The 18,170-nt window shown below is 41.4% G+C and overlaps 1 protein-coding gene across 1 annotated transcript in view; it reads right to left on the bottom strand.

Annotated features, from left to right (window-relative positions):
- Positions 1-9,900: 9,900 nt before the first annotated feature.
- ADGRD1 (adhesion G protein-coupled receptor D1) overlaps positions 9,901-18,170 on the bottom strand; it is a 266,747-nt gene continuing 258,477 nt past the window's right edge. The window contains exons 23-25 of the mRNA XM_032805984.2: positions 18,051-18,092; positions 12,975-13,067; positions 9,901-10,603 (exon numbers count right to left, since the gene is read on the bottom strand). Of these exons, the coding sequence (XP_032661875.1) occupies positions 10,508-10,603; positions 12,975-13,067; positions 18,051-18,092 (231 nt within the window). The 3' untranslated portion in view covers positions 9,901-10,507. The remainder of the gene's footprint in view (positions 10,604-12,974; positions 13,068-18,050; positions 18,093-18,170) is intronic.

The following is an 18,170-nucleotide window of genomic DNA, read 5'->3' as shown; positions in this document are numbered from 1 at the left end:
GATCAGCTCTATTAAATTAAGAGTTTTGATACCCAGATAGAAAATTCTCTTCTGTTTTGTTTCACAATAAGTTATTGTACATCCGAGAGGGACTGTGTTGTTCTTGTGGAAGGCCTGGTTTTATGTACACTGCAAAGAAACCAAAGGTGCATCATGTTCTCATAAAAAGCATATTTGTCTGGAAACACCTAAAGTAACAACAAAGATTGAAGAAGAAATTTATTTCTCTTTCACATTGTTTGGTGCATGGAACAGCCCTTGTGGCTCAGTCCAAGAAACTGCCCGACTTCAAGCGCATGAGCTGTTCCTTTGACTTCAGCCATCTTGGACTTAAATAGGATTTACTCACGTGTTTAACGTTGCTCACATGATTAAGCATTAGCTATGTCCTTTGTGTATAGTCAGGTGGGTCTTTCACACTGGAACCGTCTCTCATTAACTTGGAATTTGTTGTGCTTTCGAGGCTGATGGTAGCCTCCTCAGCAGACCTAGATTGTTTGGTGTTCATTGTTCCTGTTCTTTGTACTGCAGCAGCACTTAATTTGCTGGGTGCTGTACAGACACAGAGTGAGAGAGAGTCCCTATCCCAAAGAGCTTATGGCAGAGTCTTAATAGACCAGACAGACAGGGTGGGAGGGAAAACAGGCCCAGAGAAGTGAAGTGACTTGCCCAAGTTCATACAGCACGTGAGAGAGAGCTAACTCCTGACTCTCAGTCCACACCCAACTGCTTCCCCCTAAGTGGCTACTCTGATCCAAGTAAGCTTTGATCTTGTGATAGTTGAGCATGGGGTGGGTTTTGTCCCTTATTTTGTTGTTCATTTTGTACAATAAATACCGTTCCTGTTCCACTGTCTGAATCCAGCAATTTAGGGAGTGTAAAATATCACTGACATTTTGGAAGAAATGACTTGTACTCCTGAGCCACTAGAGTGATCTTCTGCATATTACATGCAGCGTTTACTTGTTGGTGTTGGAAGAACATATTGTTGAGCAATGGGGAGTTTTTATACATTTTCCTAGCTAAATCACAGATCCAAGTGCAAAAATCTAGAACGTTGTGTGGATTTGTGGTGCTCCCTGAAGGATACCTGGTCCCAGAATCAATGACTGGATTACACTGCTCCGTAAATGTAGTTTGGGTTTTTTCTCAGCAGTGACATATATTGATACCATTCTTCATTTTCCTTAACTGCTACCAAAGAGAGCTCACAATGGAGAGGAGGTTGCTTAGAGAAAATAGGGAAAGGAACTGCAGAGGTTCATCGCATATGTATGATGGCAGTCGTCAAAGTGGATATGTGCCCGATGTGTCATACCATGATATGCCCTTGATCCCCACCACAAAATGTAAGCAATACACACTGGTCATGTATTGCTGGGCTGCATGCGTTTAGTGATCGTGGAGAGTGTGTGTGTGTGGGGGGGGGAAGTCACTCATGACAACGATATCCAAATTGAGGGTGTAGGGGACAGTTGGACACAATAAACACTCTTTGTGCAACCCAGACTCTCAATTAGAAAAACTTGCATTCAGTTACAGCAGTTGAAGTCAGCTGGATTGATGGAGGCATAGGAACCTGTTTTTTATTTAAAATTTGGGTGTAAATGTGCTGACGTTATAGCTATTGGATGTCATTTTAATGAGTAGTTTTGTACCATAACTAAATTTTCCCACTTTTAATAAACTGATACAAAAGCTTCTGTTCCAAACACAGGATTTCCTTTCTTAATGTGATCCTAAAATTTTAGGAGGAACTAGAGCTCCTCCCCAACCTCCCAGTTGTCTATGCCCCTGGATTACTGGGTAAGAGCTCATCATCATTAATAATGGTCATGCGTTCTCGCCCCTATCTGTGTTGCAAAAGTAGGAGCAGCTGCTGGTTTTTGGGCAGTCTGAACGGGATGCACAAAAACATATAAAAAGAAACACATAGTGGGCATATATGTTTGGAAATTCCATCCACAGCCTGACCCATACAAAGAGATCTGTGTCATTTAAAAAGTCGTTGAAGTGCTGCTACCTTAAACCTTGACCCAAAGCCCACTGAAGTCAGTGGAAGTCAGTTTCAGTGGGCTTCGGATCCAGCCCTTAGACGCACTCAGTGGTGCATTGAACATTATAAAATAAACATCCATCTATCTTCCCATCTTTGTGTATTTACAGAGCATCAATCACCTCATTATCTATCCACTCATCTTTAGATGCAGATCTTCAAACTAGTAATATTTAGTTCATTATGTGATTGTCATGTGTTACTACTTAGTGAACAGAAACTATTTTATTTATGCCATGCAAATCTTTTAGGTCATGAGACTTCTATGTGTGCTATTTTGCCTCACATAGATAAGCTAATCAATAACATTGCAAAAGCTTCTATTTCAAGCTGAGATGAGACACTCTTCTAGAATTCATGAATAATAGCAAAGGCTTAGTCAAGTTGTGTATACAGTTGCCAGCACTAACCTAATTGGTTTTGCTGGATGTTAATCAGCTTTCCGATTTGAACATTGTCTATAAGTGTATGGCATTGTTTTATATACAGTGATCTTACAAAGTAATTATGGATGGTGTTTATTATTTGGCTTTTAAGGCTGATGCCGAGTGATCTTCTGCATATTAAATGTAGTGTTTACTTGTTGGCGTTGGAAGAATATATTGTTGAGCAACTTTCTGCATGTTTGTTTTTTTTAAATACACCCACACATAGTCCACTTTCCACCTCCAACCCAGCAATAATAATGAAAAAGGAACAGTTACAGGAAGGAATTATTTCTCAAAGTCAGACTTGAAAGATTTAGACAAATAAATGATCTCTGTTATTGACAACAGTGACCCCCTTCTATGCACAGAACTGGTTGCAAAAACACAAGGGCCAGATCTGACCCTTTTGAAGAAAAACTGCACAAATGAGATAATTTGACCCTCTCTCTGTGTTTTCACGGGAATGGAATGTTTATATCAATGTCGTGGTCACTGTGTTCATCTTATGGGTGTTGCAGATGCAAATTTCTCCTCATCTCAGCTGGAAGGTGTGATCAGAAATTTAGTTATATTTCTGCAGAATCTCTACTGCGTGTCAATCTGGCACATGTATTTCATACTAAACAGTCTATACCAAAAGTTGTATTTAGTGTAGCTGTAGCAGTGTCAGTCCCAGGATATTAGCAAGACAAGGTGGGTGAGGTAATATCTTTTATTGGGCCAACTTCTGTTGGTGAGAGAGACAAGCTTTTCAGCCTTGCAGAGCTCTTCTCCGGGTCTGGGAAAGGTACTCCCAGCAACACAGCTAAATGCAAGGTGGAAAAGATTGTTTAGCGTAAGTAGTTAATATAAGGGACCATTCAAGGTCTGTATCCCACTACTACCCTTTTTATGTCCTATAACTGCAGAGCACAGTTGCCAACTTTCACGCGGTAAATACGCACCCCAATTTTCACAATAAATCAGAAATCAAGCTAATCCCATTTCAAAACGAGGCCAAAACAAGCCAATCCCTAAGAACCCCAGCACTCTATGTGCAGTCTGGGAGTGTGGTGGGCCTGCTGTGCACCCCTGACTCTCTCTCCTGCTTGCCAGGAGCCAATCAAAAAATAAAAGCAACAAGCTACAAGCCAAACAAGCAGAAAGCTGCAATCCAAAAACTAGCCAACAAGCAACTCCCCAGCCAATTAAGCCAAAACCAAGCCCAGTTTCTGCACTTTTTCCCCCCACAGGTTTGGCATGTCTGCTGCAGAGATGTTAAAGGGCCACTCTACCTTGAATGGTCCCTTAGAATATGCTAAATAATCTCTTCCACCTTGCGTTTAACCTTGAGGATTTAAGTGGTGTAAAGGCAAATTTCACCCACTGTCCTAGAGGATAGGTTCCGCATGAAAGTAGTAATGGTTGCTACATTTTGTGGCCTGTAGCATACAAATCAGTCAAATGAAAGGCATTAAAAAAGCAGAAATTCTTATAGGGTTTTTTTTGGAATAATTAAATGAATATTTTAGATTTGTATTAATAACTTGCTTTGATTGCATTTCATCACTGAAACATAATCTCCCTCTGAGAACTGTCAGGGATGGAAAAGTACATATCAACGAACACAGGACACAGATTTATGCATGGACTAATGATCCCTAAGAAAGACAAATCTCCAGGGTGTCCCTAAAGCTGGGTTTTATATTTTGCTCTCTGATTTATCTCAGAGATGTATAAAATCACATGCAGGCAGAGTGCTCTCTATTGACTACTCATCTGCAAGTCTTAATGCACAATGTTTAGTTTACTGTGCGCAAAATATAGCATAAGCACAAAGCTTTTTTTATAATCTCTCGTTCCACTAAGCGTCCCTGAAACCTTGGCAAATACTACTTAACGCCTCCTGTGAGGAAGGTACCGTAACCGCCATCAACTCAGCTGTCTCTAGAGACTGAAACCTTCAGCTCTGAGTCAGTGACAGCAGGGCCTTGGAGTCTTTTTCCCAATAATCTATTGTCCACTATTCCCCCAATAACCTATTTTTAGAGGATAGAGCATGAATGGTTGGGGATTAGTGATGAGACTTTCCTACATTTGGTCAAGCTGTGGGGGGCAGAAAACAGGAATACCATTGTTGTCATAATCCTTTTTCTAAAATGTCAAGGTCCTAATAAATTAGGCCAACATGTTCAAAGGGGGCTACTGATTTGGGGTGCCTCTATTTCTGGTTGCCCAACTTGAGACACCTTGAAAGGGCATGATTTTGAGAAGGTGCTGACTATCCACTCTCTGAAAATCTGGCCCCTTTATATCATGTATCAAGTTGACTGCTCAGAATCTCACATGAAATCTTGGCTTTGGATTATAATGCCTAGCCTGCTATATGCATCATTCTGCTTCCTTGGTGTTAGGCATATACCCATCTAGGGGACTGCTAAAATGGGAAAGTGAAACTCCCAGTCAATCGAATTTTCACACAACAAGCACTGGAGAATAGTGGGGGACGGTAAATGACCTTTTTTAAATTTTTTATTTTTTTAAGTTAGATAATCTACTCCTCTCTCTTCTGGTACTTATTGGCTAACTGTCTGAGAACTGTCATCCAATCAAGGAAGCTGCTTGGTTATTTACATGCTGAACAGTAAGCAAGAAGCATCCTTTCAACTCCGAATTTGTTTGATGCATTTGAGCTCTGGGAAAATGCTGATGTCTGTAGCATATTTAGCACTGTAACCAACGCTGACAAGATGAAAGAGAGTCTCCCAATTCAAAGAACATAAGGAATTATTGAGGAAGAAAATTGTCTGAACGAGGGCAATTACAGCAATAACTATCCATGACATAAATGGTATCAGGTCATACAAGCATAACCTAAGATGTAATGAAAATACTTTAAAGGCAAACATGCTGTAAATCAGACACAATAGAATATCATTTATTACTCTGTCGGGGATGATAAATGTAAAAGAAAATCTCTTTATTTCACAAGATAGAGAGAAAAGATACTATAGTATATTCCACGCTCCTTTGCTCTAAGCAAAAGAAGTAAGGTTTCATAGCACATAAAGAGAGTATTTCAGTCCCTACAGTAGAATCCTTGTCATCTAAAGCCCAAACTTCCATTTTAACTTCCCAGAATATAATCACTCTGGTTATGCTTCTCCACACAATACACATACATACCGCAGTGTGTATACACACAGCAGTGGGAATTGAGTTAGTGGTGTATTAATTATGCTAGACCTCTCTCTAACCTTGAAACCATTTGACATCTATGCTTTTGCACTTGTGTGGTGATTAAGCTGCTTGGTGCTATATGAGTTTCATCATGGAGATGTTGTATTTCTGGCCTATGTTTATATTACCTGTTTGAAATAAGGAGGAGGGAAAAGAAACTGGATCCAAAAAGTGAAAGTAGTAACGGATAGCAAAAGCTTGTAGCTTTTGGGATATACTTTGTTATGGCTTGAATCCTCATTCCAGAATGATATTCTGTCCTGTATAGAGGGTCAGCAAGAGGGCTATGTGCCACTGAAGTCCTACTCTTGAGGGCTAAAGTGAGACCTGAACCTTGCATTACACTTCTGCACAAGTGAATTTCTCCTAGAATGACCAGATAGCAAGTGTAAAAAATCAGGACAGGAGGTGAGGGGCAGTAGGTGCCTATATAAGACAAGCCCCAAGTATCAGGAATATCCCTATAAAATCAGGACATCTGATCACCTTAACTTCACTGCATAGCATGTAGCCTGAGCACAGGGGTTGTGTGTTGAGAGTTCTGTACCAACTACATCAGTGATTCTCAACTTTTGTACTGGTGACCCCTTTCACACAGCAAGCCTCTGAGTGCGACCCTCCCCCCAATAAATTAAAAACACTTTTTTATATATTTAACTCCATTATAAATGCTGGAGGCAAAGCAGGGTTTGGGGTGGAGTGTGACAGCTCATGAACCCCCTACGTAATAACCTCACAACCCCCTGAGGGGTCCTGACCCCCAGTCTGAGAACCTCTGAACTATGTGAATCCTTGATTACAGTCTGTAAGTATCTACGTGGGGAACAAATAGTTACTGATGAGCTCTTCAGTCTGACAGAGAGGTGTCTAACATGGTCCACTGGCTAGACAAATTCAGACTGGAAATGTGGTGTACATTTTTAATGGTGAGGGTAATTAACCACTGGAACAATTTATCTGGGGTCTTGGTGGATTCTCCATCACTGGTCATTTTAAAATCAAATTTGGATTTTTTTTTCTAAAAATATGCTTAAGAAAGTTTAAAACAAAAATGTTGCCCACATAGTATCTTGGTGATACTAGGCCACATGTTATGAGTGTTTTGGGGGACTTCTCACGTGAGTAAGGATTGATATACTTAGGCACAGTGTTGGTACTTCCATAAGAAACTATACCTTTCCAGTGTTCTTTAACCCATGTGAATAAATGGAACAAACACAAAACCTTGTTAGAAAATTAAGATGTTTTGTTTTATTTTGGAAAAAACCTTTTTTTATTACTTACTTGCAAAATCATTCTTGCTACATAATCTAATTTAAAACTCACATCTCATTCAATTAAGATTTCATACCAGGGAGAAAATGATGCTGTCCCAAAGAAATACTGCAAAAGCTGCCATATACAAGCCCATAAATAAACTGCATGATTTTCATACTTTAAGGCTGAGGATAAGAACAGGGTTTGTTTTTGAAGATTCATTTCAAGCCTTTCTATTTCAGTATATGTTCTGCATTCAGTAAAACAGTGAAAAGTACATAGAATCAAACAAGATAAACAGACTTGGGGGGGGCAGGTAGACATTTACAGTATGCTTGTGGTTTTTTACTGCTTTATCAGAAACTAAAGAAGCAAACAAAATAAACTCCATTCCCATTACTAATAATACAGTATTCTAACTCCTAAACTCACGTGACATAACCAAGAGACACTACTTTATGTTCAAAATGCACAGATAGAGCGTGGGACCCAGGTTATGTACTGGAAAACATTGCAATATCTTCAATAGGTCTCAATACATATGGGTTAATAAATGTTCAGTCCTTATATAATACATCTATGTCATATTCCAAAATATTTAAAAATCATGTTCATGATTCATTGAGTCTATTGGGGTATTTTGGGGACCACATTATATGTTATATCTGGATAAAGAAATAGACCTAACCCTTTATAGTAGATGCTGTTGTACTGTATGTCAAATGTTATTTTCAAATAGATCTATGATAATCATTGCTACTGACAGTAACTTAGGTGACTGCTATAAATTTAGCATAGGAGTTACATTGAAAGTGAGAAAATGGCACAGTGGGAATTATAAATATTTAAAAAACCAGATTTAAAAAAAAAACACCACCATTTCCTATGACTCATTCACATCATTTTTACTATAACATAATGATTAGAAGAGAAATCGCCTAATAGGGTTAAAATCTATATCCATGGTCACAGTTTTTAAAAAAATGTGCTTCAGTATCAAAAATATGTTTAAATATTTTATCAGCACACAACACAGACACTTTGAACTCTGTTATCACAGTACAGTTCTGTTACAACAACCTGCTTCCATATACTCCAGTCGCTCTGCCTATTGTATCTTTTGGAACAGGCATTCTCTTTCCACAAGGGTCTGCTATATTTACACAGTTGTAATAATTATTCCAATGCTCAAAGGGCTAAGAGCAAACCTATGCACAAAACCTATGCACAAAAGCCGATAGACAGAGAGAGCCTCTTCGGTATTTAGCTTTCTTCTTTCCCTGCTTTTACATTTAGCTGTCAACAAAATAGAATTATTCTGCTCACAGGATTAGAGTTAATAAATGTCTGTATTTACATGTATTTATGATCTGTTTTGCCTGTGTACTTCTGGAGTAAATTGGTTTAAGTTAATGCAATAACTGCAGAATTTGGTTCCCTTTTTAGTTAGGGAACAAATCCCAGTCCCCTGAAATCAATGATAAAACTCCCACTAACATCAGTGGGAGATTGTCATTGACTTTGGTGTATCAGCCTTGGCCTTAACTGTGGAAAGCATAAACATTAAATTAAGTGGGGAAAGATAGTTTGAAAATATTGGGTCAGATCATCGGCCCCCTTATAGCCAGGACCGGCGCTAGTGTTTTTAGCGCCCTAGGCACACAGCCATGTCGTCGCCCCGCACGCTGCTCCTGTGGCTCTGGTGGACTTTCCGCAGGCATTCCTGCAGAGTATCAGGTGGTCCATGGTTCCAGTGGAGCTGCCGCAGGCGTGCCTGCGGGAGGTCCACCGGAGCTGCTGGAGCAGCGGACCGTCCGCAGGAATGCCTGTGGCAGGTCCACTGGAGCCGCAGGACCAGGGGACCCTCTGTAGGCACGACTGCGGCAGGTCCACCGGAGCTGCCTGCTGCCCCCCCCCAGCAAAATGCTGCCCCCCAATAATCCAGGCGCCCTAGGCAATTGCCTAGACCGCCTAAATGGAAGCGCCGGCCCTGCTTATAGCTGGTGGCACAAAGCATTGGGAAAGCAAGCACAAACTACTTGGGAGGTTTGCCTACTGAAGGGGAATCCCCGGGTGAGATGGGGCAGCATGGGGGGTGGGGAGCTTAGAGATATGGCTAGGAGAGAGAAGACGTGGCAGCAATGTCATTTTGGTCTGAGCAGACTGAGCTGGTGGAATGTTCCCTTTGGAACGATTGTTGCTGAGCAAATAGAGCAAGATGCATATTTTTGAGGTAAAATTAGCCCCTGGCCAGCCTCAAGAGAATAGGGGCATATCAGTGACAAAAGCCATCTTGTCCTTTCCCCACCAACCCCACTGGGTGGGCACAACAATAGTGTGGCTGAGGGTTTGCCTCAGTGTGTCCAAATACCTTCAGTGAATTACCAACTGATGGTCTACAAGAACCAGGAGGACATTGCTCCAATGAAAACTGAGTCTCCCTCCCGTCCCCGAAGATACTACATAATTGTACTGGAAGCAAAAGCTGCTGAATGCTGGGTAGTTTAAATCACAAAAGACTGTCTTTCAGTCTGTTTAAAAGATGTCTGGATACCAATACACAGACCCATCTGCAGTCTTGCTACCTTCACAGTATTTTTTTGGAATTCAGTGTCTCATTCTGACCACTAGAAGGAGAAAGATAAGTCACAGTGTGGGTTTTGATTTCCAGAAGCTACAGGTCAATTCCATTTGTGAAATGCGTGTAATGGACCATTGTTGATCTGTCTGAAAGACTGAGACAACTAGCTTCTATTATGGTTTGTCAGCAGACAGAAATCGCCCTTTAACTGAAACTAACATTGCGGATTGGAGCAGGGTAGTCAGAGCCATTTATATATATTGCAGATCTGGAAAAAGGAATATCTAAAAAGTTAGCGCTGTGTGTGTGTGTGTGTGTGGTGTGCGCGTAATATATATATTGCACACATTGTTTGTGTATATATAGACGTAGTGTATATCTGCTTCATAGGTCCCAAGTCTATAGAGTGGGCTGAATGGCTGGAATTCTTCTTTTTTCCCCTCGAGGTCTCGCTTCCGTACAGTGTTCCAGTGAAATGCCTGTTGGCAGAATGTGGTGGTAATAAGCTTCACTGGGATAACTGATTACTTAAGATATTCCATGTAAACAGAGTGCACAGCTAAACAAGAATAGCCCTATTACAACATCACAATAGGAAACATTTCATTTGCAGAGCACAAAAATGCATCTTTCCTGAAATACGTGATCTTTAGATTTCGATAGCAATAACCTTCCCATCCCTAGTGTTGTCATGGTCACTGACAAAACCATCCGGTGTATAGTAGTGCTAGTTACTCTGCAGCTATTGCTAATGGCCAAGTGATAGGTTGCATTACACACTGGAAGGGAGGCAGATGAGGACAGACTTGTACATACTCGGCAAAGCAATGTGGCGATTTTCAATTTCTTAGGCAGTGATTAGAAGAGCAGTTCCTACTGGCATTAATGGTGAGAAAATAATGGTGGGGGCTGTATTGGAGGTCCTGAGGGTTTGGCTTGATTTTCAGAGAGAATCTGGTTCTAATATCAGACTGCTGATAAATCAATCCGATTGGCTGAATTAGTACTCTTGTCCCAGGTGTTCATCTTTGTAGGAGTTGTACCCGGCCTATTCCCAGTCATCTGGAAGACAAAATAGTATTGAAACTAGATTTACTACTTCTGGTAAATCGCTATTGACTGGAGGACACGAAAGCCTGAAGGCATCAATCTAGACTCCACATTACCTTAGACTCTGGAGAGCACAAGCTCTAAAGAAGCCATTTAACATGTATTGTCGGGTATTATTCAGTCATCACTGCCAATCATTTCAGAAGCTATCATTTCTAATAGCCAGTTTTCTCATAAAATAAATTTCTTTTGTCTCAAGACGACTTAAGCCCTCCTTGAGTGGGGGAAAGAGACAGGAATGCATATATACACACTGATTTGTTTATACAAATGTTCATTTATGGGACTCAAATGTAAAGGTATTCTGCCTGGAGCTGGTTGGAAATTGTCTGCTGGAACAAATTTGCATTGGAAAATGCCAATTTGTCAAAAGCAAAGTGTTTCACGCCAACCTGTCACTTTTGACAAATCTCATGAAGGAACACAGTTAGAACCCAGCCTGTCAGGCAGTTTCACATCTCTCCCTGCCACCTTGCCAACTCCTTGGCAGCACACCTGAAGGACTGCCCTGGAGTTGGGACTCTTGGACTTCCAGGATTTGCAGATCCAAGACAGCCTTGCTATGTGGACACCAGGGCTTCCAGACTCTGAGGCCAGCTGGCTGCCTGGACTGACTGATCCCTGCAGCCCAGGAACCTGCTGCCCTGCGAGTCAGGCAGCCTGGGCAATCAACTGGCACAGAAGCCTGATAGGCTCTAGCTGGGGCACACAGGGCTTCCAGGTTCCCTGCCAGAAAGCTGGGAGTCTGGAAGTCGTGGGACAGGCTTCAGGGTTTGTGGTTCCAGGGCATACCCGCCAGGCAGACTGGCCCCCGAGCTTCCATAATCTTGGGCCTGCTCAAATCTTGAGGCAGCTGGCTTCCAAGGTTGTGGGAGTTGGACAGTCAGGGAGCCAACTACTGTGAACATTGGAGAGCCAGCTGGCCCATGGAGTCTGGAAGCCATGGAGCCAGGAAGCCATGGAGTCCCTGGCCCTGGGGGAGTCTGCATGGCAGGGCTGCCTTGGAATCACGAATCCTGGAGGCCTTGCCAGCTGATAACAAACTAACATGACTGCAACATTTCTGTTTGGTTGAAAATTTCAAAAATTTTGAAATAACGAAATTTCCCATGAAACAATAATTCTGACTTTTGACCAGCTCTAACCCTAACCAAAAACTATGGTCATCAGCTGAAGTTAATAGCAAGAAAACTCTTTAAGGGCTTGGTTCAAAGCTCATGGAAGACAATGGAAAGACTCTCACTGACTTCAGCAGGCCTTGGATCAGGCCCCAAATCTGACATTTTAGAAATTTTACTCACTGACTTATCAGATAACAGAATTTAGTCCTCTGCTTTCAGAGTATCTCCTATAGTCACAACACTTGCCCTTCGCCACTGGCTATAGAACACACTGTAGAGACAAGCGCTAATTAACTTCTGTGCCCCCGTCATCTCATCTTTCTTTCCACAATATTACTCTAAAGCTGGGCAATATTTTTCAGCTGAAACTTTTATTTTCGCACACAAAAAAATGCAAATCCTTATCTAATGAAATATTTTGCCAAAATTTGTGTCCATTTGGGCAAAATGTTTCAGTCAAAACAAAAGAGAGGTTTTGGAAATGTCTAAACAAATTGTTTTAACGTTTTGAAAATGAAACTTTTCAAATTTTTTGGGCTACACAAAGCTGTGAAGGAGAAGGACGGACGGAGAGACACCCCCCCACACCCACTTTAGCGTCGTGCTCAGGGCACTCACTGGGGATGTGGGAGACGCAGGTTTGAATCCCAGCTTGGGAGCAGGGACTGCAACCCCCGTCACTCCCCTCCCAGGTGTGTGTCCTAACCATCAGGCTATTGGCTATTCTGGGTTGGGTCTAGGGTGACCAGATGTCCTTATTTTATAGGGACAGTCCTGATTTTGGGGACTTTTTCTTATATAGGCACCTATAACCCCCCACCCCGTCCTGATTTTTTACACTTGCTATCTGGTCACCCTAGTTGGGCCTCTCTCCATCTCTGCTCCCTGGTTTTGTGAATGCAGCCCTTCAATTCCTTTGCTTGTGTTAAAAAAGTTCAAAATGAAACAGTTTCAGGCTGAACAAAAATGTTTCCTTGGACATAAAATAAAGTTTTTCCAACTTTTCACTTTGCTGAAAACCTCCCACTCCTTCCCATAAAATATATTTTTTTTAACTTCAACTTGACCAAATCAAACAATTCTTTTGATTTTTTTTTTCAGAACTGCCAGTGAACCAAAAAAAACAGTTAGTCTCACAGCTTTGCCCTACAACCTTCCAGCCAGTACAATAGGGTAAAAATGGCATTGATGGGAGTACTTACGATATCAGAATTGAAGGGTTTCACATTGATGTTGCGAATGGAACTGCTGGTGAGGGACCACACCTTGGTTTTATGCTTAAAGGCAGCTCTAACCTTTGGAAAGAGGCATTAGAAGGCGGTCAGGAAATGATGATCCTTATCTTGTTTTATTTATTTTCAGATACAAAGTATTGTCTTTATCTTATAAATGGATGAGGGTTCATATGCATATATTACTATGGAATATTTGCCGTTCTACTGTATAGTAATAATAATATTGTGGGATTCCATTTTAGTGTTTATCAATAGGTCTATGATCAGATTTGCACATTTTATAAGTAAAAATATAAGCTCCGATTGTATCAGTTAATCTGTGCACTCAAGGGGGCACTTCCCTGGACTCCATGCAGTTCCAAAGTAACTGCTCTGCCAGGAGCCACCAATTGTTGTGGCCTCCAGGTGCACCCCAGAGACACAAGGGTAATTGGGACAAATTACAACATGGTTTTACAAAAGGTAGATCGTGCCAAACCAACCTGATCTCCTTCTTTAAGAAGGTGACAGATTATTTAGACAAAGGAAATGCAGTAGATCTAATTTACTTCGATTTTAGTAAGGCATTTGACACAGTTCCACATAGGAAATTATTAGTTAAATTAGAAAAGATGGGGATCAATATGAAAATTGAAGCATGATAAGGAACTGGTTAAAGGGAGACTACAATGGTCGTACGGAAGGGTGAACTGTCAGGCTGGAAGGAGTTACTAGTGGAGTTCCTCAAGGATCATTTTTGGGACCAATCTTATTAACCTTTTTATTACTGACTTGGCACAAAAAAGCGGGGAATGTGCTAATAAAGTTTGCGATGACCACAAAGCTGGGAAGTATTGCAACACAGAGAAGGACGGAGATATCATACAGGAAGTTCGTGATGACCTTAGTAAACTGGAAGTAATAGTATAGGATGAATTAATAGTGAAAAGTGCAAGTCATGCATTTAGGGATTAATATAGAATGTTATTAAATTGGGGACATCACGTTGGAAGCAACAGAGGAGGAGAAGGACCTTGGAGTATTGGTTGATCACAGGATGATATGAGCCGCCAATGTGATATGGCCGTTAAAAAAGCTAATGCGGTTTTAGGATGCATCAGCGAGGTATTTCCAGCAAAGATAGGAGGTGTTAGTACAGTTATATAAGGCACTAGTGAGACTCATTTGGAATACTGTGTGCAGTTCTGGTCTCCCATATTAAGAAGAAGAATTCAAACTGGAACAATCTAGAGACGGGCTACTAGATGACTCAAGGAATGGAACCTGGCTGTATGAAAGGAGACTCAAAGAGCTTGGCTTGTTTAGCTCAACCAAAAGAAGTTGAGGGGGGATATGCTTGCTCTTTATAAATATATCAGAGGGATTAATATAGGGAGGGAGAGGAATTATTTAAGCATTAGACCAATGTAGACACAGGAACAAATGGCGTATAGAACTGGAACATAGCGAAGTTTGACTTGAAATTGATAAGGCTTCTAACGATTGGAGAGTGAAGTTTGGAACAGCCTCTCAAGGGAGTGTGGGGGGCAAAAGACATTTCTGGCTTTAAGACTAAGGCTGGAAAAGTTTATGGAAGGGATGGTATGATGGGACCACCTTAATTTTGAAATTGATATTTGAATTTCAGCAGGTAAGTATGCCCAGTGTCTGTGATGGATGTTAGATGGGATGTGGATTTGAGTTACTGCAGAGAATCTTCCTGAGTGCTAGCAGCTGAAGTTCTTGCCCAGCGAGCCTCAGGGTTAGCTGATCGCCATATTGGGGTCGGAAGAGATTTTCCTCTGGGGCAGATTGGCAGAGGCCCTGGAGGTTTTTCGTCTTCCTCTGCAGCGTGGGGCACGGGTCACTTGCTGGAGGATTCTCTGCAGCTTGAGGTCTTCAAACCACAATTCGAAGACTTCAATAACTCAGACATAGGTTAGGGGTTTTTATAGAAGGGGATGGGTAGGATTCTGTGGCCTGCTTTGTGCAGGAGGTCAGACTAGATGATCATATTGATCCCTTCTGACCTTAAAGTCTATGAGTCTATAAGGGGCTTTGTGCAGTCCATCCTGGTCTTCTGGGGATCCCATAGGTTCTATGTGAGTCACCAAGTTTGCAGGTGGGCCTGTTTTCTTTTTTCACTGGATGCAAATCCTGACAATGCACAGGCACACTCATCTCTCTCTGATGGGTTGAGGGGATCTGGCATCAGAATTCCTTCTCCAGAACCCCTCCTGGCAAATTTTTCCCTGACAGGAGATGATCCAGGCAGTTGTTTTTTCCAAACTGCCAGCTCTGCAGATTCTAATAATCAAGTAACACTAGTGCAACTCCATCACTTTCTATATTATGGCTGAACAGGTGTCTATGCAGAGAGGCTTTGGCCCAGGATTGGGAGCTTAGTAAATAATTGTGTTGATGGTTGTAAGCCAGACTAGCATGCAGCCTGCTTCTCCAATGCTGTGCTGGCTCTATGGAAGTAAAAATGGGATGAAGTATTTATTTTAGTCACTAACAGGCAGAGGGATCTGTTGAGCAAAAGGTGCCATCTTACGTAGTCACTTTTCAGAGCAGGACTGCAGCGTAGCTAAAATTCCAGCATGAGGCCTAGGCACCACTTATCTGGAGAGCCAAAGTGGGACTTAAAGAGGCTGGCCAGTCAGGCAGAGGTGAATTTCACACTTTAAGAATAATGTTCACTTTGCGCACACACAGGGTGAAATCTTGGCCCCACTGAAGTCAATGAAAAACTTGCCCACCATGATCCTCCAACTCACTGCCCACTGCTCCACTGAAGTCCTAAAGAAGTATGTCCTCATAGTGACAACAGAGATCATATCCCATGCCACTCCAGCTCACCTTTCTCAGTCAAACAGCCCCCCTGAAATCAATGGGACTGTTCATGTCATTAAGCCCTAGTGCTGCTTTGTCATTCTCTAAAAGCATTGCCTTTAATTTGGCACTTGAGTGTCTGATCACATTTACAGGTGGCAGGGAACAGAATACTAGCCACCCTAGCTACAGTCTTACATGTACCCGTATATTTCTGAACTACATGATGCTTTCTGATGAAATTCAACTTCTCTCCAGTTGGATAAAGTAAAACCATGCCACCCAGAAATGTGGTGATGGGTGTATGTCCGTTTATTGTGTTTTCATTTTAGAAGGAGGTGACAAAGCAATTAAACATGTTCTTAAATGCTAATGTAGGGGAAATATCAGTATTCCCATTTTAGAGATGGGGAAACGGAGGCACAGAGCAGGGAAGTGACTTGCCCAAGGTCACCCAGCAGCGTAGTGGCAGAACCAGGAATAGAACCAGTACTCTAGTCACTAAGCCATACCACCCCCTAGACATTAGAATCCAGCTTGATTTACAAAATGCTAATTGCTAAACACTAGTAGAGGAAAAAATAGGACAATTAACTAACTAGTTCAGTGGCATGTCAATCTGTGAGACTTAGTAAATCTGGAGAGAATTAATTATCACTGTATTGATCTGGCACCCTTTGAAGTCAGTGGCAGTTTTGCCATTCTGAAAGCAGAAAGGAGCCAATGGTTGGCGATTTTAAACACACACAAACATATTCTTGTTTTCCTGACAGCTACAATTCAAATTTGGGTAAGGTGGTCTGTATATTTGTAGTTCCTGTGGTGCTGTATATGTACCTTTTTGTATTTCTCCCGCTGTGATTGCAGGCTATAATTGTTGTTTATATTCTCCCTCTACTTTTGTTGCTGTTCTCCTTTTTACTTTGAAAAACAAAACAAAAAATAACTCTATAAAAAAGGATGTAGTCTGCTCTGTAGTTCTGGCATTGCCAGGGTTCTCAGGCAATCAAGAGAACTGCCATTTTTTACAGTATTTCTTCAAACAGGTCTTATGTATTGCTTGTAAAATCCTATATCTCTGCCTTACTCTACTGAGTCGAAATATTGCTAGCAGTTTTGCTTTCCTATGTCTGGGACTACCTGTTACACAGAGTGTTGAGGAGTAAAGCATTTTTTTAAAAGTTTTTTTCAGAAGGTCTATTTTAAATAGAGACCCTCGTAGAGACTGTGCAATGGCACTAATAAGAAATATTCTCCAAAAGCAATTGATCACTTGGAGGAGTTTATGAATTCCCTTCCTTAGTAGGTGGCTGGGGTTTTTTTTTGTTTTTTTTTTAAAGTAGCAACACTGGTTCCAATGTGTATGTGTAGCATGGAGGGAAGAGGCATGGGATAAGCAGAAGAGTGGTCAGTATAGGTATATGTGTATACGCTGATCCACTGATTAAAACAACCACGTGGCATTGACAGCAGCTTCCATCACCACCTTTGATTTACAGTAAAAATGGCATATTGCTGGGCTTTTATGCTCAGTGCCCTGAGAGAGGGGAGCATTCTGGCTGCTCCAGTCCATATAGAAATTTCCTGTGCAAGGCCTAATTTATCTGGCTAAAGCTTTGGCTCTAAGGGAGTCAGTCCAGTGACACAGTCCTTGCATGAAAAGACCCCCCTTCAGTCCACTGCAAAAAACATTGCACCCTGCCAAGAAAAGTCCCCAGGAAATGTTCTACTCTGGTTTCTCATTAATAAAGGGATTAGTGAGTTCTAAAAGTTTGTTTTGTTGAGATTAATATTTATTTTCCCTTCTGGCTCTGAAATCCAAACATTCTCACTTCAGAAATGTTGCCCATAGAATGCAAGTCTCCATCCATGCCCGTTTCCCCTTAGACTTGAATTCTGATCTATCGTCACGTATTTAGAAACTCTGCTTCTTTAGGTTAAATGCGCTAAATGACTTACAGTGCTACAAAGTGCGGTCATGTGTGGCCAGGAGTCCTCTGAACCATAAAATCACTGATAGCTTCATGTTTCTCCCACAGAAACTTACAAATATTAGTGACAAGGCAAGTGCCCATAATGGGTTCATTCGCTGTTTATTTTATGCCCATGGCACTTGAGTTCTTTACTGAGTTCCTACTTTCCTGAAGATTTCATAAATTGTAATGACAGTGACTACATAAAAAACATACACGTTGCTAAGCAATTGTGACTGAGGAATAAAGGGCATACCTCTGAATTCAGAAGACAGTGAAACAGGAAGATGAAAAATCCCTAAAAGAAACCAAAAAAGGGAAGAAGAATATTACAGGTTATTACTTGAAGTATTGCACTAAGCATGGGTGCAATAGA

This window comes from Chelonoidis abingdonii, chromosome 22 (genome assembly GCF_003597395.2).
Source record: "Chelonoidis abingdonii isolate Lonesome George chromosome 22, CheloAbing_2.0, whole genome shotgun sequence".
Taxonomy (NCBI): domain Eukaryota; kingdom Metazoa; phylum Chordata; order Testudines; family Testudinidae; genus Chelonoidis; species Chelonoidis abingdonii.
Note: the sequence above shows the minus strand (reverse complement) of the source record. Positions and strands in the feature narration are given on the sequence as shown.